General features: G+C 41.1%; 1 protein-coding gene across 1 annotated transcript in view; it reads left to right on the forward strand.

Annotated features, from left to right (window-relative positions):
- The first annotated feature begins 3,961 nt into the window (after window positions 1–3,961).
- The window catches only part of CYFIP1 (cytoplasmic FMR1 interacting protein 1), a 63,192-nt gene continuing 40,238 nt past the window's right edge, over window positions 3,962–26,915 (forward strand). The window contains exons 1-6 of the mRNA XM_032226645.1: window positions 3,962–4,206; window positions 20,335–20,458; window positions 20,584–20,673; window positions 22,774–22,851; window positions 25,216–25,317; window positions 25,620–25,801. Coding sequence (XP_032082536.1) covers window positions 20,342–20,458; window positions 20,584–20,673; window positions 22,774–22,851; window positions 25,216–25,317; window positions 25,620–25,801 — 569 coding nt within the window. The 5' untranslated portion in view covers window positions 3,962–4,206; window positions 20,335–20,341. The remainder of the gene's footprint in view (window positions 4,207–20,334; window positions 20,459–20,583; window positions 20,674–22,773; window positions 22,852–25,215; window positions 25,318–25,619; window positions 25,802–26,915) is intronic.

A 26,915-nucleotide genomic window follows, 5' to 3' on the forward strand; every position in this document is an offset into this window, starting at 1 on the left:
TCAGATTTCAGTAAAATTGGCATTGGAAAAGTACTTTATGATTATCATTTTTTATACTGCATAGAGTTAATTTTTTGGCGTTGTTAATAAATATTACTGAGCTTTTAAATTTTGCAATGACAGGGAGCCTTAGTTTAACAGCCATTCATTCAGTGACCATTTGAAGTTACAACAATGCTGAGCAAAGAAACGTATGATGCAATGCTGAAGTAGGAAACTTAACAAATATTCCCCAAATTTTGGCTTTTGCAGCATCCTGCTGTCAGTTGATCATCACTTGTGACATTAACTGCCAGCTTCTGATAATCAAAATAAATGGAGAGCATGACATTGAAGGGGTTATAAACAGGAATCACATGACATTGTGCCTAATGATCATGGGGGAAAACAACCATAATATAACTGCCATTGTAATTCGACCTAGGCCCATGATACTGTTGCAGGATCAAGCCTGGATCAGTTACTGGGACCAGATTGTGCTAGACTGTGCTAGAGAGAGGAGCCCTGCAACATTATCCTGGAACATGTACATTTGCCTTCATTCTTGACATGATACTGAGTTTTGATAGAGTTGATGATAGAGTTCCTGCTCCCAATTACCATTGTTAACAGAATTATCTATATGACTGCTGTTGATGTCAGTTCACAAATAATGTGAATATATCATTTTCCTTACAGTACAAATATACATGATTATGATTATGGCATAAGGATTGAAAATGAAAAAAAAAAGTCTCAGAGTTGGCTCCAAATTGGTCATTTTGCAAAAAAAAAAACAACTCTGGATCGCTTTTAATAATCTGCTGAAAGATGTAGTTGAATGGAATGTCCATAAGACCACAGTGCAATATTGCTTATACAGTGGTAATCTGAATGGAGAGTTGTCGGAAAGAAACACAAAAGTAATCTTCTAAAATACACACACACTCACACACACACACACACACACACAGAGAAACAATAGCTGAAACAGTTTGGAACAAAATACTTCAAACTGGTTAAGCAACACTGTAATATTCAGTCACAACCAGGCAAGAAAAAAGGATGCAATAATTGAAGAAACCTTGACTACCGTTTAGTATATGGATAGTTCTGTTACGCTTTGGGGATGGGGTAACATTCAGCAGCACAGCATATATTTTGCAGATGGAAAGAGTTCAATTAAATATCAGTATATCCTAAAAGGTAATATCCCACTATCATTTAAGAAACTAAAGCTAAAAAGAGGGTAGATATTTCATCAGGCTTCAATCTGAAACACTGCCAAATCAACCATGAATATTTGGATGAAAGAAAAAAAAGTTTTGGAACATCCTTCACATTCCCTAGAATTGATTTTTGTGAATCTGAGGAAATACCTCAAACACATGATGCATGTAAGGAGACTCAAAAATATTTGTGAACTAGAACAGTGTTTTTCAACCTTTTTTGTGCAAAGGCACACTTTTTTCATGAAAAAAATCATGAGGCACATCACCATTAGAAAATGTTTAAAAAATTTAACTCTGTGCCTATATTGACTGTATAAAGTGTTTTTCCCACGGCACACCTTACACTATGTCACGGCACACTAGTGTGCCGCGGCACAGTGGTTGAAAAACACTGAACTAGAGCAAGGAAAAGAGGGAAAGGTTCTAAAAGCAAGAAAACAAAAACTACATAGAAATGTTGCCATTTCTGGCAAAAGATTTTTCCAAAGTCCAAACATTTGCACTTGCCATATTGTTTATAATTTACACAACTGCACATGAACAGTAAATCTATGCAACTGGATCAGGTTGTCAAATGCTATATCATTCTGGAAAAATTGTAGGGGAAATACAAAAGTTGCACAATTCTGAGCACGTACTACAAACTTTTATGGCCATAACTTCATGACCGAAAAAAGACTTCTTAAGTTTTTGTTCCTGTTTTGGTATTAGAACTGAACTAAACATGTGAGTTAGAATTTTTCTGGGACAGATGTTTTACTTGGAGTATATCAGTTACAAAGCTGTTTGTTGGTGATTGTAAACAATTGAGCAGGAATGATTTCATGAGTCTCCTCTTATAACTAATATTTCAAATGCCTGCCCAGATTATGAGTATTAAGGTAGGGCAGGAAGATATGAAAATGTTCCTATTCAAACATTTTCTGAATACCTCTTTTATCATTTCATATAATTCTTTACTGAGACAATGGCATTTTAATTAAAGACTCTTTGATGGTGCAGTTTATTTTCTTGAAATTGATTCTGTACATTCTGGCAGTTGCAGTAATCACCATGGCTAACTCCTGTTACATATTTTCCTTTTTGAGCATAAGGTGTTGTACTACTACTAAGGAAAAATTATTAGAATGTACTACTGTATTGAGAACCAGATACTAGAAACAAAACAATCTGTTTCTGCAAAGAGCAAGATCAACGTAAGAACAAACCAAGAATGGACAGTATTAAAATCATGAGGTTTACCTTTCTTTAAGAACAAATAATACTAGTTATTTTTCAGAAAGGACTGTTAATGCCAGTGGCCTGCTATGATAGTGCTACTTATTGTAAAGTAATTTATTGGAGTCATTCTCCTTTTTAGTATAAGGTGACATCTGCCAAAGGATTAAGTCTCCCCATAATCCTAAAAAAGAGAAGAGATCAGACCATTTCAGGCTTTCTGTCTTCGATTCTCATTTAAAAAACAAATCTCCTTTCAGAAAAGAATGAACAATCTAATATGGAGCTTTAGAAAAAAAATTGGACCTTTAAGAGCAAAGTTGCTTTGCCTGTAATGTACAACTTTTTCAATATGCTTGCTGATACAGGATTCAATCGGAAATTCTATATAGAAAAAAGACTTGTTAAAATTATTCATAATTTCAGAGTTTTTTTTAAATCTATTGTCAGGCAGAGCTTGGACAAGTCCCTGCAGTTTTCTTGGCAAGATTTTTCAGAAGTTGTTTCTCATTGCCTCCTTCTAGGGTTGAGAGAAAGTGACTGACCCATAGTCACTACAACTCATGATCTTCTAGTTTCTAGCCTGATGGCTTAACCACTCAATTGGCCTTCCTAGATACAAATTAATCCTAATATAAAGTTTAAGGTTTATATAGCTCATGAATGATATGGTCTATTGAATGATTCCCATTATTAAGATAAAATGTTTTTGTTTAGCATGATATGCAACCTTGCCCCACCTGCAAATCGCCGTTCACAGTTAATGTAGTTGCAGTCCATTAATACAACCACAATATATTACAGTTTTGGCAAGAATCATTCTGTAGTCTGGATACACCTCATAAAGAGATTCCTTCTGGATTCATAATCTACAGATAATTTTACAACCACAATTGATCCAAAAATTTCTGTTGATAAAAGTTTTTAAGTGAGTTTTGGCCCATTTTACAACCTCTTGCCACAGTTAAGCATATAAGTTAGTAATATGGTTAAGTGAATCCGATTTCCCCATTGACTTTGCTTGTTAGAAGGTCGCAAAAGTTGATCACAGGACCCCCAGGACACTGCAATCATGAAGACATGCTAGTTGCCAAGCCTCCAAATTTTGATCATGTGACCATGCAATGTAATGTGAAAAACGGTGATAAGCCACTTCTTTCCTATGCCATTGTAACTTCGAACAGTCACTAAATGGTTGTTAAGTCAAAGACTACCTCATATTATAGTCAAATTTTGCAACTTCAGTTTATGGTTAAGCAGGACTCCCTAACTTGGTCCACTTGGCTTGTTTTCTCTGAATAAAGACTCACGGATGACAATTCACCTCATGAGATCACAGGTGACAGTATTTGCAGGTATGTAGAAAGTAACTTTTTTCTTTCCTTTGTGAGAAGAAGCCTTGGGAGCTTTGCTCTCTTCTACTAGAAACCGGGCGTGAAGACCAGAAAGGGATTCCCTCACTCGAAGGAGGAGCCGCGGATAGTTCCCTGGGCGGACTGACTGCTTCCGAAAGAGATGGCCGAGGGTTTCGGTCGGGACGGGGGAGGAGCCGGAGTGGGAGGAAGGGTGTTTCCTTGCACTATTTCCCGGTTTGACTCAGGCAGGAAACTTCGAGCGTTCGGCGGTCCTGGAAGGGAGCACGGGGATAATCCCGAGGGACAAGACCTGAAGGCAAAGCCGGAGACAAAGCCTAAGGGGGAGTGAGGCCGTCCCTCGGAACGGCTTGCATCTCTGGGCGTGAGGAGAAACCCACAGGGCCTCCTCGGCACGAAGCTGGGTGAGAAAAACTTCCATCGATTTTTCTTTCCGCTTTCCGTCCGAGAAGAAGGGAGAGCCCGTGCCAGGCGGCTCTTCTTTTCATTTATGTAGCGCTGGCCGTCCCTGCAGGGAGCCTCGCGTGCAGGTGGCCGCGCACACTTGAAATGCATTTATTTCCACGGCGCGGCCTAACCGGAGAGGCCCACTTCTCGTGGATTTTGGGCGGGTCTCCCTCGCATACCAAATTCCGTGGAAGTTCAAGCTTCCGGGACATAAAATGCCAATTTCTTCCGCGGCGCCTAATAAGTTTGTGCTTGGAGCTGCGCGGAGGAATCCCGAAGAGGCTGCTGGGTTGAACAAGTCCAGTCTCGGTGCAGAGGTGCGGCCTTGGAAGCATCGTTGTTTAAGTGGGATAAGCCCTGGTGTCGGAAACAGCCTTTGGGGAGATAAGAAGGGAGGGAGAAAGAAGGTTGCACACTAGGAATTGTGGTGGAAAGGGAACAACTGGAGAGGTTCTTCTTAACTCTGCATCTTATTGAAGTTGTGATCCATTTGAAATAATTCAGACGTGGGTTCCTTTTCCTCAAGTTTGCTGTAAATTGCAGTGTAATCGCAATTTTTTTCCCGAAATTTGAAAGAAATCTCAGCCAATCTCACTTAAGACTTATGAATAAATTCAGAATTCTTAACCAACCCATCCACAGATTTTATTAATTAAGTTTGACGGCCTAGTGTCTTTTTATTAAGAATAGGGGTTCGTTAAAAGCTGGGAATGACCTTTCCTATTATAATAATGGCATCATGCACACAATTTATACTTATTAGAATTCATTGAAGGAGTGGGAAAGAGTCTGCTAATGTTCACAGTGTGGGAGGAAGTAGATCAGAGCTGTAATCCAGTGGGTATTTACTTTGAAAGTTGCAAATATATTTCAGGCTTATGTTTGCAAATCATGTCTGTATTAGTTAATTGCTTGATCAATTTTCTGTATTTCTATAATAAATCAAAAACTAACATCATGAACCTAAAGCTAACATCATGTTTCAATTTGCACTAAAGGATATCATAGTTGGTGGTTTGGTTGATTAGCCTCTAGGGTCATATGTAGTAGATTGGAAACATAACAAGTGATTATACAGATTATGTACCTTCCAACATTTGCTGGCTTTCCTCCTTTTACTTCTTACTTTAACTGACAATTTTGGAAACTTCAAAAGGCTGCATATTACTTTGTGTTCAGTAAGTTGACTTTATAAAGCAACAGCTTTTATCATGGATTTTACATTTCAGTTACAACATATATATGTATTTTAGTAATGCACTGTTAAAATTGATAAATCTAGATATAAGAAGCTACTATAAATTCTCATGTACTTGTAATAAGATAACAGATTTGTGGTAAATATGGTGAAAGGAATAGTTACTTTCAGCCCTTAAACTAATATAGAAACTAATTTTTAGAGTAGCTTTAACCACAGTGTTCATGCACATGCAATTGAAGTGCATTGTTAGTTGCTATGTAGATTTTCTTTCACAGCTGGTTTCAGTCTGTTCCTATCAGATTCTGATCGGAAAACTAGTTTGAAGAAGCTGTTGATTGAACATCTTATGGTCTTTATTTTGCAGTAAATGGTTTTATTTACTGTGAATATTCATTTGCAATAAGTGTTTTATTTTCCTCAGTTTTTGTTTCTAAGTATTTATATGTCATTTCCCTCTAGATGCTCAAGGCATTGTACATAATGCACTTCTCCATCCCCCCTCCCAATAGTTTTGTAATGTTTGTTGGGTTGAGAGAGAAGGACTCCTTCAAAGTCACTCATTCATTTAATATGGATTAATTTTATTTTGGCAGAAGGAAGTGTTATCTGATTAAAGAAAAAAAGTAAAGCATATTTATTCAGAAGAACGGTTTACCTGATTATGGAAGATTAGGCAGAAAAAAAGTCTGTATATTTACAAATGATCAAAAACTTTCCCCCAGAACATAGCATGGCAGATAGCTCTGTGGAAGAAGGATTCAAAGTGCATAGTTGGAGCAGTCTTTGAGGTTGCTTTTCCTCTTCTCATGTGGCAGCTGCTCTTAAAAGGAAAGAAACAGCCTGTTACATTGAGCTCTAAGATGATCATCTGCTTTCTCTCCTTGAAAATTCTCCCAACTATAGACGCCTTTTCTGATGGATGGAAAGGGTTTTCTTTCATGCTTTTGAAGTGCTTGAATAACAGCTTTGGTTCTGGTATAATTATATTTAACAGTTGTCTTAAGGTGTGATAAAGTATAAATTAATATGTAAGAAGCAATCATGTTTAATCAGGTTAACTTAAAAAAGTCCAGCATTTATTTGGATTCTTCCCAATGCTTTATCCTGGCCTGCTAAAATACTCTAACTAAAATACTGTATATGTTGTTTTGAACAGTGTGAAATTTTGTACATTTTGTTTTGAACTGCTTGAAATGTGGGATTATTTAAAAGAGTGTTAATTTAAAGCCTAGTCATCAAATGGAGAGGATATAACTCAATTTACATTGTGCTTCAGATGCAGCAGAGACATGGTATAGATGTTTCTTAAAATATTAGCTGCAGACCAAATCAGGAACTAAAGTACACTAACTTGGCATCAAACTAGGCAAACTAGTTGTGTAGCAAAAAAGCAGTGGCAGTGGGAGCAATTTTTGACTTCCTACTGGCTTTCCCATTGACTTTGCTTGTAGAAAGCAGGAAACAGTGGAACTTATGATCTGTGACCATGGCTGACTGTAGCAGTGCTGCAGTGACCACAACTTTGCCAATATAAATGGTGTGAAGATCTTTGAAATTTCAATCCAATGAGAATAATGTGTCCTGGATTTTGGATACATTCTTTAAGTTAGCCCATTTGAAGTGGGCTAAAAGTTTTTGCCCTGTTATACACCATTCTGCCCAATTGAAAATTATAAACAGGCAGACAGGAGAATTTTAGTAGCATATATATTACATAACAGAATAGATGGAACAATATTAGAAGTTTAATTTTGTTCTGTAAATTATATTTTGAAGGTATCTCTTTCATAAATGTCCTTTTATAAACTATATTGTACCAGCATAGTTGAGATGTAGTTTACATATAAGAATACAGTGGCGGGTACTAGTGAACAGTAGATAGGTAACCTTATTTTTTTTAGTGCTCCTCTGTTGCACAGGGAAGCATTTTAGTCATTGTCTTTCTTACTCCCCCCCCCCCTTTGTATTCACTTGTATCCAACCAAGGAGGAATGGGCACAATTATATAAAGTAATTATATTTCTACATTTTTAAAGTCTCACATTATTTTTCCTCCTAATTCTTCTGCAACTGAAGGGTAGAGGCTGCCACAAAAAGGAGGGGGTCAACTTATTTTCGAAAGCAACAGAGGGAAGGAGAAGAAACAATGGATGGAAACTAATCAACTTGGAATTAAGGACAAACTTCTAACAGTGAAGACAATTAACCAGTGGAAGAGCTTGCTGTCAGAAGTTGTGGATGCTTCCATCACTGGAGGTTTTTAGAGGACATTGTGCAGTCACTGATATCTGACATGTCACTGACATCTGACATGGTATAGGGTCTCCTGCTTAAGCAGGGGGTTGGCTTAGAAGACCTCCAAGGTCCATTCCAGCTCTATTCTGATTGATTGATCATAACTTTCCAGCAGACAGCTCCTTAACTGGTTTTAGATGACATGTCCTCATAATGCAACTTTCATCTCATTCCTAGCTCACATTTTTCTTTAGCTGTTTCAAATTACAATTTGTGTCGTTCTTATTCTCCCAACCAGTCTTGCTACATGAACAATAAATGTCTCCTGATGATGTCTGGCTGGGATCCCCCAAACTCCTACTGGACACTTTTACTTGTTGCTGGAACACTCCCTTTCCTCTGTTCCTGGTTACTTTTCATGTATATTTTGATTTAGGCTGCAGGAGAAGTTAGGTTCCCAACTTCCACAAATGAAAATGCCTGCTGAGGCATTTCACAATGCTCTATGCATTGTTTCTTGTATACCTAGGCCTAGCATTCTTTTGGAAGAGCTTTAGATCTGTTTTTAAATACATGTTTTCTTCTTTTGAAGAAGCAGGAGACCTGTATTTGTGTGTGTGTAAATTTTTACACTCTGACGATGTTAGCAGCGTTTAACAAAAGCTAAGTAGATAATATATTTTAAGTTCCAGAGAGGTAATTTGTTTAAACTGGGAAAGAGCCAAATTCTTCCAGAAATGTTTTGCTGATTCTATTTCAAAAGACTACATTACAGGTTTTCAGTTCTTCCTGTTGATATGGGTGTCATATGGCCTAGTTACTACTATTGAGGTGGGAGTTGTGGTGATGCTTTGTATATTCCATAGCACAGGGGTCCCAACCCCTAGTCCATGGTCTGGCACCAGTCCACTGTATTCCAGAGTCCAGTCCACACAAACAAGCACAGACCCATCCTCAGGATGCAGATAGCACATGCAATCACGCCCTCTGGTCCACAGAAAACCTCTCTCCATGGAACCTGCCCCTGGTGCCCAAAAGGTTGCCCCCCACCCCACCCCGCTGCCCTAGCATACTTGTGAGTGCTGGGGGCCATTTGTTGTCAGCTTTGCATTTTATTGCTGCACTTAGAGATTTGGTGTCTTACAGGCTGATCTAGAAAGAAAGAAATAGGCCCCAGGCTTATGATAAATAGGTTTATTATAGAAAAGTGAAAGAACCCATTATAGAATAATTTAAGCAACTGATGTGTATCTGATGCAAGTTTTAGTTATAATGAAATCATGGTACAAATTTTTGTATCAATGTGATGACTGTTGACTTGTCACTTGAACTGTTTTTGAATATGAGCTTCCTGGTGGACCAATAATTCTGTCTTCAAAATAGCTTGGCTGACAAGTGAGGCAGAGGACAGTCTTGATCTGCATTAACAAGAAACTCCCTTAAGACTTCCTCCAGCTTCAGCCTGCATATTTCCTCTGCCTCCTCAACTGTTGCACATCTATGAACAAGCTTTGAATTGATGTAGGTATCGTCTTTAAGGGGACAGTTTTTGTTACCTGATTCCAATGTAATTTATAATAATAAAAAGGCTACTCATTTAAAACAATTTAAATAACCAACACTGAGCTATGTGTTACTCCGCTACCTTCTTTTGAAACAAAGCTTTTGTGCTTTTATTTTTTGTCAGATACTGGTTGTTCTTGCTTCCTTATACCAAAAATAGGGAACTTACAGCAAATGCTGATCTTTTAAAGAAAACTCTCAAATGTTCCTTTTTATGTAAAATTCATGTGGCTAAAGATAACAGACAATTGATAGCAGTTTTGCAGAACAACGTGGACATGAAATAGTTGCAATTTTATTATTCATACTAAGAAACTATTTGTGTGACTTACATGAGTTTACTCACCACTTTGGTTCTCTTGATAGCAGTAAACTTAAGCTAGCATCTGTTTGTTACACATACTAGATTTTGGATTTTTATTTTATAAAACATTCAATTCAAAAGTATGAAATTATTTTGAATTTGATGTGCACTTTTTGCAGCATTTTGGAGGCATTTTGCATGCCTACTCACAACAGCTCCGAAACGAAATTTCAAATCTTCCAAAATGTGCACTACATCCAGTTTTACATTTAAAACACTGCTTTATAATATTTTTCACTTTAAATGTTTCAGAATGAAGAGTTTTGCATATCCTTAGATTCAGTATTGGAGAACCCAGAAAACAAGTGTTCAATTTACTTACGTTGGCTTATGTCAATTAGTGCCTTTGCTTTTTGTTTATTAATTTGTTGTTTTCGTTAACAAAACTTGTACAGTAATTTGCTTGAAAAACCTTTTGGCTAGGGTTTGTACTCAATCCTAAGAAGGGAGTGGGGTATTAAACAAAGTCAGGAGAAGAAATAGTATGTTAAAGTAGCTCTATTTTATAGATTGGGACCATTTAATGTGCCAAGGTTTTTGTAAGTAAATCTACAGTAAATCTTGGATAAAATCAAATTAAATGATCCACTTTAATCACAGTTGAGTCAAGGTTTAGATTGAATCACAAATTAGCTTTACATGTATTGAGGTTAACATGTTCTCTGAATGTTGCTTATATTAGTCTTCATTGATATTATATACTGTTTGATTTGATTTTATTGCACTTATATGCCGCCTATTCCCGGAGGGACTCAGGGCGGCTAACAAATCAAGGGGAGGGAATACAAACAAGAGGAAAAAAAACGAACAAGCAACTACAAAAAGAATTTAAAAACAATCAACAGCCACACAATTCGAGCGGGGACGGGAACTCGTCAGCCCCAGGCCTGTCGGAACAGCCAGGTTTTAAGGGCTTTGCGGAAAGCCTGAAGGGTGGTGAGGGTCCGAATCTCCACGGGGAGCTCGTTCCAGAGGGCCAGAGCAGCCACAGAGAAGGCCCTCCTCCGGGTGGTAGACAATCGGCATTGGCTGGCAGATGGGATTCGGAGGAGGCCTAGTCTGTGGGATCTAATAGGTATGTTGGAGGTAATTGGCAGCAGGCGGTCTCTCAAGTACCCACGTCCTCTCGACGCAGCCAGCAGGTGGGGCCAGAGCCACAGGCTTCTGACTGGCCTAGGCGCGCCTGCCGGCTGGCGGGAAAATCACTGGGTGCCAATTGGCCAGCCGCCTGACAGCTGTCATATATAAATAGCTGTCAGGCGGCCAAGCGCTGTCCATGTTCTGAAGTTGTTCTTGTTGTTACCTGTTAAATAAAGACGTTGAATTTTACCTCACGCCTCGTACTTTAAACTGGCGACGAGGATGAGCAACACGGATCCCGTCATCGTCCCTGCCCTGGCTCCTTCATCGGTCTTTGCTGCATTCAGGCCAGAGGCCGAATCCTGGGAGGCATTTTTAGAGAGGTTCGAGGTCTTCCTCCAAGCACATGACCTCTCCGAGCTCCCTGAGGGGAGGCGACGGGGCACTTTTTTGCACTATTGCGGGCCCGAAATGTTTGCCACCACACGGGATCTCTCTCTGCACCGACCTCGGTGCACACTATGCCGCTGGATCTCCTCATGGCTTGGCTCAAGTTACACTATGAGCCTACGCCTTCCAAGTATTCGCACCGGCAATTTTTCTGGCGCTGTATCCAGAGACAAGGACAATCCATCAGCCAGTACATGGCTGAACTGAGGGCAGCCGCGATAAACTGCGAATTCGCAGATCTGGAGGTTGCCCTCCTGGAACAGTTTATTTACGGGCTCCTTGACATCAACCTGCACTGTCGAATTCTGTCCTGTGCCGAGCTGTCAATGAAGATTGCGGTGGACGAAGCCCGAGCTTACGAGATGGCCGGCCAGTCCACCCCAGCTGTCCGACGGTTCCCTCCGTCCGCGTTGCCGGTGCTTGGCTTTGCATAGCCAGATGATGGTGCTCGATCCATGTGCCGATGCTGCCTCTTCTGTCGACCGCCTCCGGTCCTTGCCCCCTCAGGATGGCGGCGTGTGCCTCAGCTGTGGTGGCCGCCATCCCAGGGCCTCCTGCCGCTTCCGAACGGCTCTCTGCTGCCGATGTGGGAAGAAGAGCCACATCTCCAATGTATGTTGCTCCGCTCTGGGAGACGCTCGAAACCCAAGGCCTCCTCCTGCTGCTCCTGGTCAGCCTGCTGCCTTCCACCGCCAGCCTCCGGGGTCCTCCTCCACCCGCCTGGGGTGCTATGCAGTTTCCGACCCCGAGCCTCTCTGCCCGACTGGCAGCCCGACTCCGCTGCCTCTTCCTCCTATGGCGGCCAGGGTAAGATGCACCTTCGTGTCTTACTCGCCGGCCACCCCTGCAAAATGGAATTGGACACGGGCTCCGCCCGCACAATTATGTCTTGGTACACCCTAAGGTCATTAATACCGACCCTCACCGTTAGCCAGCTGGCTCCTGCTGACTGCCTCCTTCAAGACTATCAGGGGAACCCGATCCCCATCCTGGGTTGCGGGTACTTCCCTGTCACTTTCCGCCAATTCCATGGGTCCCTGTCCCTTGTGGTGGTTCAAAGCCCCCTTGCTTCTCTCCTTGGGCTAGACTGGTTTAGGGCTTTTGGGCTCAGCATAGCTGGCATTAACTCTCTCCGTCTTGTTTCTTCCCTAGATTCCGTTTTGTCAGAGTTCGGTGACGTTTTCTCTGACACCCTGGATTGCTACAAGGGCAACCCAATCTCCCACAATTTGGACCCCATGGTGGCGCCCATCTGCCTGAAGGCACGACGGGTTCCTTTCATCCTACGGGCTCGCGTGGACGCCGATATTGACAAGATGGTCTCTCAGGGCGTCCTGGAACCTGTCGACCATGCCCCCTGGGAAACCCCCATCGTCCTGCCCTTAAAGGCTGATGGCTCCCTGAGGGTCTGTGCCGATTACAAGGCGACCCTGAACAAGGCCCTTCAGGCACATCCCTACCCGGTGCCTGTAGTGCAGCACGCTCTGCACTCCTTGGGCCAGGGCAAGATTTTTGCGAAATTGGACCTGGCCCAAGCCTACCAGCAGCTGCCGGTAGACGAGGCCTCCGCCACTGCCCAAACCATTGTAACCCACCGTGGCACTTTCAAGTGCCGCCGGCTTCAGTTCGGGGTCAGTGTGGCTCCCGGGATTTTCCAAGGGCTCATGGAGCGGGTGCTCCATGGCATCCCGGGAGTTGTGCCCTATTTTGACGATATCCTGATTGCCGCTCCGGACCAATCAGGACTCATCAAAACCCTTAGGGCTGTCCTCTCCCGCTTCCGTGCCGCCGGCTTGCACTTGAAGCGCTCCAAGTGCCAGCTTGGCATGCCATCTGTGGAATTCCTTGGCTTCCTTGTGGATTCCCGCGGAATCCACCCCACCCCTTCTAAAGTCGAGGCCATCGCCTCCGCCCCCACTCCCTCTTCGAAGGCGGAGCTCCAGGCATTCCTGGGGCTCCTCAATTTCTACTCCTCTTTTATTCCCCCCTTCGGTGTGGGGGCCGTGCTCAGCCATCCTACCCCGATGGCTCCAAGGCCCCTATTGCATTCTACTCCTGCACCTTGTCCAAAGCTGAGCGAAATTATAGCCAGTTGGACAAGGAGGCCCTTGCGGCCGTTGCGGGAGTAAAACGTTTTCATCCCTACCTCTATCGTCGCCGCTTCACTCTCCTGACAGACCACAAACCTCTCCTGGGCATCATCTCCGGCGACCGCCCCCCCCATCCTATCGCCCCGCATGGGCCGTTGGTTGGAGTTCCTCTCCGCCTATTCCTACTCCCTTGTCTACCGACCGGGCAAACACATGGGCCACGCCGATGCCCTTAGCCACTGCCCGCTACCCCTCCCTGTCTCCGACCCCGCCCCCTCCGTCACGGTCGCAGCCCTGATCGATGACCTCGTGTGTCCCCTCTCGGCCTCGGACATTTCTCAGGCCTCCCGTTCCGACCCTCTCCTCCAGCGGGTCCTGGACACAGTTTGGCGGGGCTGGACGGAAGAGACTTGCGCGGCCGAGTTTCTTCCGTTTTTCCGCCGCCAGGACAAACTGTCAGTCCTTCAGGACTGCCTCCTCTGGGGCTCCCGGGTCGTCGTACCTGCTGCCCTCTGCCAGCAAGTCATCGACTGCCTCCATGATGGGCACCCGGGCATAGTGCGGATGAAAGCCCTCGCCCGCAGCTATGCCTGGTGGCCCTCCATGGACACGGACATCGCTGCCTGGGTCCAGCGGTGTCCTCCCTGCCAGGCCGTTCGGCCAGCGCCTCCCTCCGCCCCTACTCGCTCCTGGGAGACCCCTGCCTCCCCCTGGAGCCGTCTACATTTGGAGTTTTTCGGCCCCCTGGACGGCCGTTCCTTTCTTCTTGTAGTGGACACTCTGTCCAAATGGGTGGACATCTTTCCCATGACGTCCACCACAGCCGCTCCACCATCCAAATTCTTCAATCCCTCTTCACCACCCATGGCATCCTGGACGTCATCGTCTCTGACAATGGGCCCCAATTCCAATCTGCTTCTTTCCTTTCCTACCTTGCTTCCCTGGGCATCCAGCACGCCCCTGTTGCCCCTTACCACCCGGCTGGCAACGGCATGGCCGAGCGCGCCGTGCGTTCGACCAAGGAGGGCTTGGCCTGCCTGGCCCACCTGCCTTGGCCTGTCCGCCTCTGGACCTACTTGCTCGCCCAGCACTCCACCCCCTGCCAGTCTACCGGCAAGAGTCCCGCGGAGATCCTCATGGGTCGCTGCCTGAGGACCACCCTTGACCGGTTGCATCCCTCCTTCTCTCCCACATCTGTTCCCCTGCCTGAGCCCCCTAGGTCTTTTCTGGTGGGTGAGGGGGTCTTCGCTCAAAATTTCATGGGGGCCCCGAAATCGCTGCCCGGGGTCATTATGGAGCTAAGAGGCCCATGCTCTTATAGGGTCCAGCTGGGTGACGGAAGACTTTGGCGGCGCCATCTGAACCAGCTGCGCCACCGGACTACCGAGGGCCCTCTGCCACCAGCCGCCTTGCACTGTTCCCTCTAAGGTGCGCGCCTGCGCGGCCGCGCACCTTGCAAGAAAGCCCCGCGCAGAGTTTCTATCTGCCGCGCAGAGAAACTCTGTAAAGGAAACGTTTTGCAGGCGGCCGGCTACAACTGGATCCGGCAGTGCTGTTGCCTGTTGGAGGAGGAGGAGGCGAACCAGCCTGCCACCACCGGCCACAGCCAGCCCCGCCGCTCTTCCCGCCCCCTTCCCAGCCCCACAGTCCAGCGGACGCAGAAGAAGCAGCCCCGGGGCTCCGCTGCTATCCCAGGGGAGGAAAATCGTGTTGGACCAGCAGTGGCTGCAACAGTGAGGAGTTAGGAAGTGGGGGATGCAAATGCCCAGCTGTCCGCAAGGCATAGAAATCCTCCCATTCCCCACAATCCTGTCAGAGCTGAAGAAGCTCTGTGCAAAAACCCCCCTTTGTTCCCATCTTGCCTGAGCTCAAAACCGCAGCCTTTAAAGGAGGCTCAGTGTAACGCGGAGGAAGGAAGACGTTTCCTTCTGGGGAAAGAGCTGGAGGCCGGGAGAAAGATCCAAACGCGGACCCTGGCTATCTCCCACCACCACCTCCTCGCTTCCAGGAACTCCCCGCAACCCCCCGCCCCACAAGAGAGACATCAGCGCCGCCCCGAGGGACACGCAGCGGCATCGTCTCCCCCCCCGCCTGAATAGGGACTCCCAAGTTTTCTAACATTATCTGTTTCTTCTGTTTTTCAATGCAATCAGAGACAAAAATGTTATGTCTGAAATTAAAACACAAGAAGATTGGTATAACTTCAGAATATAGGAGAAATATAAGCTTATTTACTAGATATTCAGGAATAAAACCAACGTTATGAATAGCTTTCACACAGGATACAATATTTCAGAATGCAGAAATGAAGAAGCTGGAGACTTGCTTTGCAACATATTTTACGCACCAATTAGGAAATTTTAATTTTAAAAAACTTAAGAGAAAAAAATACCCCTCACAATAACCCATATTCTTAGAGACTTTCATTTTGGATCTACAATACATGAGGGTGCCTTAGCACCTTGGAGCCATACAGTGGTAGGAAGGGACTGTGATAATAGTTGAATTCTATTTTAATCCACTCACACTTTATAATTCTATGCCTAATGTTAATCTTTATTTATTCTCAATAACACATTAAAACCTTTAAAATGCTTTTGTATGAAATCATGCTAGAAAGAATCATGTGTCTCTAACAATTTTATTGAAATTATAAAACAGGCAGTGACATTTTAATAATTTGAGAGACAGTTTACAGAAAGCAAAATTGATTGGGGTTATTATAATTCCCCATTTGTTACCAGAGTTTACTTCTGACAAAAAACAGGAGGAAGCCCTAGGAAGGGCTATTTTACACATTCCTTGAGGGGCTTAATAGTTAAGGCGCTGGACTAGGATTTAAGAGACCTGGTTCAAAACTACCCTCAAGACACAGCCACTTTTTTTCGCAGGAAGGGAGAGTTGAGCTGGTGCTCTGCAGATTTTGATTTTAGAAAAAGAAAATAAAGGCTTCTTGGTCCACATGGACCGGAAAGTCAAAATCCAGAAAATTAACCTTGTTTAGGAAAGTTTTGCACTGATGGAAAAATAGTGTTTTCCAGTGAAAGTTTTTTCCCTACTTTTCCTTGTTTGCTTTTTTGGCCTTCTCTTCTCTCCTCTCCTCTTTTCTTTCTTCCTTTTTTCTTTCCTTCCTTCCTTCTTTCTTCCTTTCCTCTTTCTCTCTCTTTCTTTTTTCTGCCTCTTTTTCTTATCCTCCCACCCTCCACTCCCCTTTCTTTTTCTCTTTCTCCTCTTTCCTTTTTTGTCTCTCCCTCTGTCTCTGTCTCTCTCTCCCTCTCTCTTCTTTCCTTCCTCCCTCCCTTCCTCTCCCCTCTTTGTTTGCTTCTTTAAGTGCTCCAATTGCTAATCTATATCAGTTGGTAATTTATTTATAACTTGCTAATATCACTGCAGACTATTGGATAGTAAGGGGGAAAGTATAGTCCTCAACTTACAACAGTTCACTTAATGACTAAAGCTACATCAGCACAGAAAAAAGTGAATTACAGCTGTTCTTCACACATGATCATTGCAGCATCCCCATGGTCATATGATCAAAATTTGGATCTTTGGCAACTGCCTCATATTTATGACGGTTGCAGTGTCCTGGGGTCACCTTTTGCAACCATCTGCCAAGGAAAGTCAGTAGGAAAGTCAGACTGACTTAACAACCAGGTTACTGATTTAACCGCAGTGATTCACTTAACTGTAGCAAGAAAGGTTGTAAAATGGGGCAAAACTCACTTAACAAATGTCTCCCTTAGCAATAGAAACTTTGGGCTCAATGATGGTCATAGATTGAGGACTACCTGTATAGGGAGATTTCGTTACTTAATGGATATTTACATGGTAGAATTGAGTTTCAAATAACACTAAGTTCGTTGTCTTGGGTGACATCTATGGAAAAAATCCAGGTGCTCAGGTATGAAAATGTGCTGCTCAAACACTATACTTTTCCGCTCACACAGAAAAAAAATTAGAGGGAACATTGCCGCCTTGCCCGTTCAACCATCGCGGCTAGGGTCTGCTTACCCAGTGGCCGCCCAGCCGCGTCCAGCCGTGGCCCTGCCGTCTCCAGCCACATTCTCTGCTTCACAACCGCCGCAGCCGGGGCCTGCTCGCCCAGTGGCTGCCCAACCTGCCCAGCCATGTCCAGCTGCGGTGCTGCCAACTCCAGCCGCGTTCCCCGCTCCGTGCCACCGCCCGCCTATAGCTCCACCAAAAGAAGGAAGCCTACCTTCAACTTTTCCCGCGGACTCAGGGGCCGGGCCTTCCCATCTGCTGCGTCACAGCGGCAGACCACCTCCTCTGACGACGGACACTCCCTCTCTCCGGCGATCCCAGCCCGTGCGCAGAAGACCGGCATACCTAAAAGACTACCAATGTGCTGTCTGGGGGGAAGGGGTGTTGCGTCCTCCCGACGCGCGCTGTCCGTGTTCTGAAGTTGTTCTTGTTGTTACCTGTTAAATAAAGACGTTGAATTTTACCTCACACCTCATACTTTAAATATACCATTATAGTTTCCCTTACATCTTGAAGAATAGCAGAGGTTTGAACTGGTGTTAGAATTTGAAAGGTATCATTTATTCTGAAGGTACTTATAAATATTCATATTCACTTTGCTTTCTCAGTTCTCAAGGGAATATATTAATTGTGTTTTGCATTTTCCCATTTTTCAACTACAGGAAATACAGGTAGATCTTGTTTAGCAATAGCCTCATTTAGCAACTGGTTGGCAGTTACAACAGTGATGAAAAAATAACTTATACTGCACAGGCAATCCTCACATTCATGACCTTCACTGGTCTGTAAAGCAAAGAAAAGCTGAAGTAAGATTATAAGCATGGTTGCAATTTTACTTAGTTGCTTCATTTAATAACCAGGTTGCTGGTCCCAATTGTGATCTCTAATCACATTTTTTAAATATAATTTTACCTCTATAAAAAGGTTTAAGGACAATTGTATTTTGAATACATTTGCAATGCTTATTTCTGAAGGCTACAAGGATTGTCAAAGCAACTAAAAGCATCAGGTTGTTTTCCCAATTAAATAGAATCTTACTGGTCCTCCCCAGTTGATTCTTTTTTTCCTTCTGATGACCAGCTGATTTCACTATCAAAAATGGTTATTTGGTGGATCTGCTTCCAATATTTTGAAGAAGCAACTAGGAAAAATTCAAGACAATCTTCGGACATTTGTGGAGAAGAGAGGGGGTCTTGATGGCTGCAATTCTCAGTCAGAAGGTCACCTTTTTCCTTCAGCTGCTTTTTTTCTTCTTAAGCATGCCACATACGTCATAAAAGCTTCCTAGGCTGTAAACGAAACTATCTTGGAAATGAAGTGGAGTCTTTTAAAGAACAGTGTGTTCCCAAATCTCACTTTCTGAGTTTGAGCCGTGGTGGTGCAACGGTGAGAGTGCAGTACTGCAGGCTACTTCTGCTAACTGTGTGCAATTTAAAATCCCACCAGTCTCAAGGTTGACTCAGCCTTCTATTCTTCCAAGGTGGGAAAAATGAGGACCCAAATTGTTGGGGGCAATATGCTGACTCTGTAAACCATTTAGAGAGGGCTGTAAAGCACTGTAAAGTGGTATATAAGTCTAAGTGATATTGATGTTGGCCTTGCCAAAAAGTCGAGTCCATCCTTCAACAATTCCATTATCTCAGAATTTATTATATTTGTATTCTTTCAATCTTTTCTGGCAGATCTGTATTTTCCAAACCAAATCAGTGGTAGGTTGCAGGTGGTACGCCCCATATGGGCATACCGGAACCTGCCTAGAGCACTGGATACCGTTCCAGTATGGTGCTCCGGAGGGCCCACCCGCCCGCCTGAGCTCCTTACCAGTCTTTTAAGTCTTCAGTGCTTCCCCACACATGCATGGCGGTTGGAACGGGATCCGGAACTCATCACTGAACCAAATACTTTCTGAACCAAATACCGGTTGGAACGGGATCCGGAACCCATCACTTAACCAAATACTTTTGTCTTCACATCTGACAGCAACAAATCAGGTTCTAATTCACCTAGGCTCATCAAATATTGTCTTGTCAAGATGAATTATTCAGCAATAGATATGGCAGAGATATTTACAACACAGACTTATGAACTTTAGAAATGGGATGCAATTGTTGGGAAAGTTCCCAATTAAAAATGTAAGGAAGGGTTTCATTATTAAGAACCAAACAAGGGTGTTTCACCAGATAAAACTGTTTAGGATGATTTGTTATAAATAAGAAATTGTGTAGTTTATAAGTAAATTGCAAAAACAGACTGTTAACACAGTGCTTTGAACTTAAATCTGTCTGTTTAATCTGTTAACTTTTTTCTTTCATATATGTAATGTATGGCAGGTCAATTGGGTTGCAAATTTTGGAGCTGTTTTGCAAGAGGAGAAGCTATTGTTGCAATAGATTTGTCAGTATTCAACTAGAGGATAATATATATTTTTGTCCTAGTTCATATTTTTAAACATTTTGTCTAGTTTTGTTTTGTCTCTGTTAAATTCTTTATTTTGTAGTTTGTATTTTAATCTTTTGAATAAAATAAAAAAATTGAGCAAAAAAATCGAACCTTATCTTATTGATTTGTTAGGTGACTATTGCATTTTTCTACGTTTGCATTATAGAAGTAGCCCAAGGATTAGATTGTTTATTGGCCTGCTAGTTGAGAAAATGATGTAATCATTCTACTGCCTAAATTTGTACTTATCCTATGCAGTTGTATGATGTAATTTACAAATTGCGTTAATATACAGTATGATGTGGTTTATTGCTTTTTTCTTACTGAATTTGTAAGAATTAGTATATTTATGTGAGACATGGTACATTTACTTATTACAACTTCAGAAATCTAGATTAAGTCGCCTTAAGTTGGACAGTACACATTATGATTTTTCTTTCTCAATGTGATAGTCATGCTATGACTGTTGACTGTCATCTTTAATTAGTGAATACTTATATTAAATATTTCCTACATTTGATGAAACTATTTTCAAAAAGTGAATTGGGGTGAATGCACGTTGAGTTTTCTCTTTTAAAAGGGAGTCTATTTTTTAGATTGCCAGTTTCCATATTCATCATAATCTGTTATGATTTTTAAAATATCTGCCTTCTTTTTATAGAATCAGAATGACTGCCCAAGTTACTCTGGAGGATGCTTTGTCCAATGTAGATCTCCTGGAAGAATTGCCACTGCCGGATCAACAACCATGCATTGAGCCCCCTCCATCATCATTGCTTTATCAGGTATGATTTTTGTTAAAATAAATATTCGCTAGAAAATGTAATACTTAGAAGTATTCTACATTAACACAGCTGAATCATTTTTTCATGATTATTGATTATTTTGGATTATTTTTTATTCCACACAGCCAAATTTCGACACCAATTTCGAAGACAGGAATGCATTTGTCACAGGCATTGCAAGATATATTGAACAAGCAACTGTTCATTCTAGTATGGTAAATATATTTTTCTATAATGTCTTTACAACGGCAACAGTAGACATAATGAATTTCCTTCAGGTAGAGCTTGATTATACGGTGTTTTCCTGAAAATAAGGCAGGGTCTTATTTTCTTTTGACTCCCGAAATAAGCGTGTGGCCTTATTTTTGGGGAGGTCTTATTATTTTTGAGATGCAGGAGGCTGCGAGCATGGTCACTTCAAGAATGCTGCTGTGTTGCAATATTGTCAGGCAGAGCTTATTTTCAGGGGGGTGGGGTTATTTCAAAAGCCAATTGGGCTTATGTCCGGCGAGGTCTTATTGTCGGCAAAACAGGGTAGTAGAAAGAAATAAAGTATTAAGTTTGTTCATTTGCTTCATATAGAAATATTTCATGTATTTAGGAATTATTTGTAACTAGATGAGAATAATATTTATTTTATAAATATCTCATTCTTAGCAATGATACACAATTATCATCTGTTCTAGGAATTTTTATGTGCGTTCATGTGATCTGTAATAATTTTTTAGCATTGTGGGAAACAACACCAGAGTTCTTTGGGATAAAGTGCAAGTTTAAATGTTTTGGCAATTGAGATAGCAATGTAATACCAGGTTTTATTATTAATCCTAAAGCTATCATTGGTTTTACTCAGGCCAAAGTGGGCAGCCTCTTACAATTAGAGATGCTAGAATAGAAGAAAAAGATGGTTAATGGAAAATATCTAGAAACAGTTTAAAATGCTGCCAGTTGAAAAGGGAGAAGACAAAGCCAAGGCAAAGAATAAACTAAGTCAAAATCCAAGAAGTCAATTCAAGTCCAGGACAGTGTGCAGGATTATGGGAACACATTAGGCAAAGGTGTTTCCCCATTTGGCAAACCTACATCTAAACTGCATATAGTTCAGTCAGAAGGCAGGCCCACTTGACAGCAAGAGTGACTTTGAGTCGATCATTAATCTCTCAGAGCTTTTTTGTGTAATAGCTCACTTCTGTACTTCATCTTTGTATACAGTAACAGTATAACACAGTTGGAAGGGACCTTGGAAGTCTTCTAATCCAATACCCTGCTGAATCAGGAGATCCTATACTATTCCGGACAAATGGTTGTCCATTAATGTCTCTTGGAGATAGGACATACCTAGCAATACTGTTCTTGCAGGCTTGGATGTTACTCTGAGAAAATTGGATTACAGCAGGGGTGTCAAACTAACGACCCACGGTCCAGATGCGTCATGCGCAGGCCACGCCCACCCCAGCTCTGCAAAGGGAAAAAACGTCGCGATATGTCACCTGATGGCAACGTGACACCACAAGTTTGACACCTGTGGATTAGAGTCTCTGTCTTATAAGCTCAACTCTTATCACTGAAGCAGTGTAGAAGTTTTAGGAATGTACTGTATAAGCTAATACATTATTCTTGCCATGGATCAGGATTCAGTAACTTCATTAGCTTCTAAATTTTCCTCTCACTCCTAAGGTTGAGTTACTTATGAGAACTGTGAAAGTGCGGTATAGGTACGATTCTTGCTTAGGGTATAAAATAGTCCTTAATTAAAATCTGGAAAAAAAAGTTCTGTCCAAAGTTGCAGATGTGGTTGTGACAGAAACACATGCAATGATACATGTTTTGTGCAGAAGCCCTAGGTTCTCTCCTTAGCACCTCCAATTTAAAAGAATGCCAGGTAGCAAGTGATATGAAAGACTTTGGCCTGAGATTTTGGGAATCTTTTGGTTAGAATAGGAATACAGATGATCAAGTAATCTGATCTTCTGGAAAGTAGCTTCTTAAGTAGGATCTAGTCTGTGAGTTTGCTTTAAAGTAATAATTTTGATTTAAAGTAATAATATTGCCTTAGGCACATACTAGTTCAGCATCCCAATAAACCTCCCCTTTTCATTTTTTGACAGGATGCTCAATATTATTTGCAACAGTAATCTGGTTTTAAATGAGATGGAAGAATTGGGGCTTCTAACTTAATTAAGAAGTACATTTCTTTGTTGATATGCTTAAGATTTAGAGAAATGATGCAAAATATTTTCATTTTTTTCATCTCTGTTAGCTTGATCATTTCTGTATATTTTATATCTTACATATTAGCTTTGGTTTTATTACAGAATGAAATGTTGGAAGAAGGTCAAGAATATGCTGTTATGCTATACACGTGGAGAAGCTGTTCAAGAGCTATCCCGCAGGTAGAATAATTTCAGATTATTACTGTAATGTCCCATAGAGACTTATGGACAAATAATATCTTATAGTTGCATAAGAATAAGAGATCTTCTATAAATGGGTCAGTCTCTGAGCTTTTTTCTTATAGGTTGTATTATTGCATATCTTAATAATACATTTACCACACATAAATGTTTTCAGTGACCTATTAATAATTTCAGGCTTTTTAGACATAATTACTAAAACCACTGAGTCTAGATGGAAGTACTGAACTAGAAATACATTGGACAAACATAAAAGAAGATTCCCCATACCCCTCCCCTTCTCAGTTGCACAGATGTTGAAAATACCAACCAACTAGACATCTCTTTGTTTATGAAGCAGATCCAAAGTGCCCTTTATTGCCTTCATGGTCAAAAATATATCATTCATGTTTCTAAGAGGTAACATCATGACCCTTCCCAATATGTTTCTCTAGTCCCAGAATCCAAGAATAATCTTGGATTTAAGGATAAGTAAAAACTGTCTTGCAATCTTTTGGAATGATATCCATGTTGGTGTTTGAAATCAACCCAATTTAACCTCTCTGACTATTTGTAAAATCATTCTGGAGAGAGAAAAATCATGTTTTATTATCTCTCTTCTTTTGCTACTTTTCACATTCATATACTCACACTCTTTTAAATTTGAAGAATTGTAAAAATATCAAATGGGATTCCCTCCTCAGATTTCTCCATTTTCAGTCTCCTCATGAAGTGTCCTCATGATGTCACAACAGTATGGAAGTAGTTTGCTATTGCCACTTTTGGGCTTTTAGATTTTTTTCAAAAAAGTTTAGCCTAGCTGGAATTGCCTAGCTGCCTTCTATCAAGTAATAAACCAGTAATAATCCAGTTCTTTCCAGCTTAGGTCTTCAAAGTCAGCCAGGATCAGATAGATGCTAATATCTGGTGGAGCTCTTCTTCCTCCCCTATATATTGTTTCTAGCCACAGGCTTTTAGCCAAGAAATAGAAGTAACACTGGAGTAGCAGCAGTATACAAAGGCTTCTTTTAAAATTTAGTATTTCTCCGTATTTTTTAATCTTCCATTGACAATATAGAATCTTTGATATGTAGGGAAGAAATGGTTTGGGAAACTGTGCTTCTGCGCATACATTCTTGATCATTCAATCTTCCCTTTTCAGCCCCAGTGAGCAGAAGACCATTTATTTTCTTCAGTTTGCCGATCCAACAGACTCAACACTTATTTGCAGCCCATCTGCTCCTAAATTTGGCTGCAGTTCAAAAATTGCAAATATATTTGTTTCTTCATCATCTAGGGATAACTTTTCTTTTAATGCATATCCTGGCATAAGAGGGAGATATTGCAGAACATCTCTAGTCCTGCTCTAGTCCTAGACAAGTTCATTTGAGGACTCTTTTATTATGGAAATGGACATCTTTGTGAATTTCTCTTTCCCTCCAACTAGTTTTATATTATTATAACCTAGTAATGAGGAAAAAAAGATACAGCATCACATCCTGACAATGGCATTTTCTGTTTCTTATAAGAATCATAAAAGACCAACTGTGTGCTCCTACATTGCTCCTACATTGTGTAGGAATGACTAAAACATTTTTTGAAAAACTCTTGAACTTCCATTAAAAAATAAAGCATAAATTGGACATTGTTGAATTTGATGAAATGTTCTACTTTGCTGATAGTTCTAAAAGTTACAGAAAAATATCATTCTCGAGAAAAGAAACAAATTCATTGAAATCAATATTGCTTTCTCTTATTTCCAACAAAGTAATTAGTCAGAAAGTAAGCCACCTGGGAAAGCCAAGTGAGATCATCAAAAACATAAAAAAGCAAAAGTTAGAATATTTTGGGCATGTGATGAGACACCCAAAAAATACAGCACATTTCACTTAATCCTCCAAGAAAGATTGAAGTCAAATGAGGCCCAGGCAGAAGAAGAACATCATGGCTTCAAAATCTAAGGGACTGCTTTGGACAAAACTCAACAGCACTTTTTCATGTGGCTGTTAAAAATAGGATCGCCAACATGATCACCAACATCTGATGACGGATATAGCACAAGAAGAAGAAGAAAGAATTAGTCAGTCCCTAAGTGTTTATAAGATCCTTGGGACTGAAAGATATATGCTCCGATTCCAGGGAAAGAATATGCCCACCAAGGTTTTTATTTATATAATTCATCAATCTTAAAAACCGTTACTCATGTAAAATATTTATGAAATCAAATATTTGTGAAAACTTATTACTAATAAAAAGGAGTATAAAATGTTGTTTTTAAAAATGCATATAAAAATAAAATTTTATATGGCAGAACATGATTTAAAATTGGAAATGTTTTTTTCTTTAACTTTTCTTCCTTTTCAGGTAAAATGTAATGAGCAGCCTAATAGAGTGGAAATTTATGAAAAAACTGTGGAAGTACTTGAACCAGAGGTCACCAAGCTGATGAATTTTATGTATTTTCAGGTAAATAGTTGTTAATTACTAGCATCTCTCTGTCCAACACCCCACCCCACCCTTTTTTTAATGCTTCTATTATGGTATTGTCCCTGCCATACCTTATCTGTTGAATAGAAGATAGATGCTTTATATTGTTCTAAATAAAGAAGTCTCACAAAGAGTTTTTGAATGTGTCTGGAAAAATCCAATTAATGCAATTTGTGTATATAGTCTGGTTCTATTGGCATCATATTGTACTTGCAGTTAAGAGGGAAATAGCTTGCCCTTTGTGCTGGTTTTTTAAAATATGGATTTATTTTTATGCACAGAGAAATGCCATTGAAAGATTCTGTGGAGAGGTGAAACGCTTGTGTCATGCAGAAAGGAGGAAAGACTTTGTATCTGAAGCTTATTTGATCACTCTTGGAAAATTTATCAACATGTTTGCTGTTTTAGATGAGCTGAAAAATATGAAATGCAGTGTGAAGAATGACCATTCAGCCTACAAGCGGTGAGAGGTTTTTTAAAAAAGTAACAAGTACAATAATGAATATAATTCATTATAAATGTATACAAAACATAAATAAACAGCAGCTCAGCAAAGAACCTACAATTAACTTCTCAGTTAATACAACCCAGAAACAGACTCACCCATATAATCAGGGCTCCAGGTTCAATAGCAAAACAGGCCTTAAAGGCTTTGCAAAACACACGTTGGGTGAACCTGATTGTCATGTTTTCTATACCAGTTCATACATTTAGATATTTCTAATGCTCTTCTGTGTTTTACAGTGTCTACTTTGCTAATATTGATAGAATGAATATATGTTGGAAATCTAAACATGTTTTCTAAATAGTACATCAATAACTAGAATTTCCCAGTAACTGGTAGCAGGTCTTTTATTAAATATTCCATGAGGCATCAATCCAGGCTAATGGATATGCCACTCAGAATCATCTTATAGGGGAGATGGGTGGCATAAAAAAAGTAAATGAATGAATAGTTCATTTGACTAAAACATATGATTAAAATCTGCTTTAGATGCTTGCTCTCTCTAACAATAATACAAATCATTACAGCATATTTAATTTAATTTAAACGGAGCTAGATACCAGCGAACCACAGTATGTATTTAAAATGGACTCACTCTGCAGGATTTTCCCTTTAGGGGAAAAACACTAGAGTAAAAGTAGACTGGAACAGTTGGACCACAAGGTGGCAGTAGTTTTCTTTAGTCATATGCCATTATTCTTGTTGAAAAGAACTTTGATACGATTGTTTCATTTTATATACTTCATCTGTGCAAAATAACTTCATAATTAGGTTCAAGTTGAAATATTAATAAAGCTAAACATTTGTTAAAGACATGACTCTAACAGTTTTAATGAATTGTTACCTCTGGATCCTGTAGATAAATGTTCTGCTTTCCATTTTCCCTTCACTTAGACTAAATATTGAATACTGTAAATCTGTCATGATGGCAGAAAGCCTGTCACTTATGATTTGTAGGAAGGTTTGTGCCACAATATTGTACCCTTCAGCAAAACCAGCCACTCAGTTCATCATGTTTTCAGTTCATTAAAGATGATTTTTTCCCCTTGCCAACACAGGAAGGGCATGTATG

Source organism: Thamnophis elegans, chromosome 11, assembly GCF_009769535.1.
Source record: "Thamnophis elegans isolate rThaEle1 chromosome 11, rThaEle1.pri, whole genome shotgun sequence".
Lineage (NCBI taxonomy): Eukaryota > Metazoa > Chordata > Lepidosauria > Squamata > Colubridae > Thamnophis > Thamnophis elegans.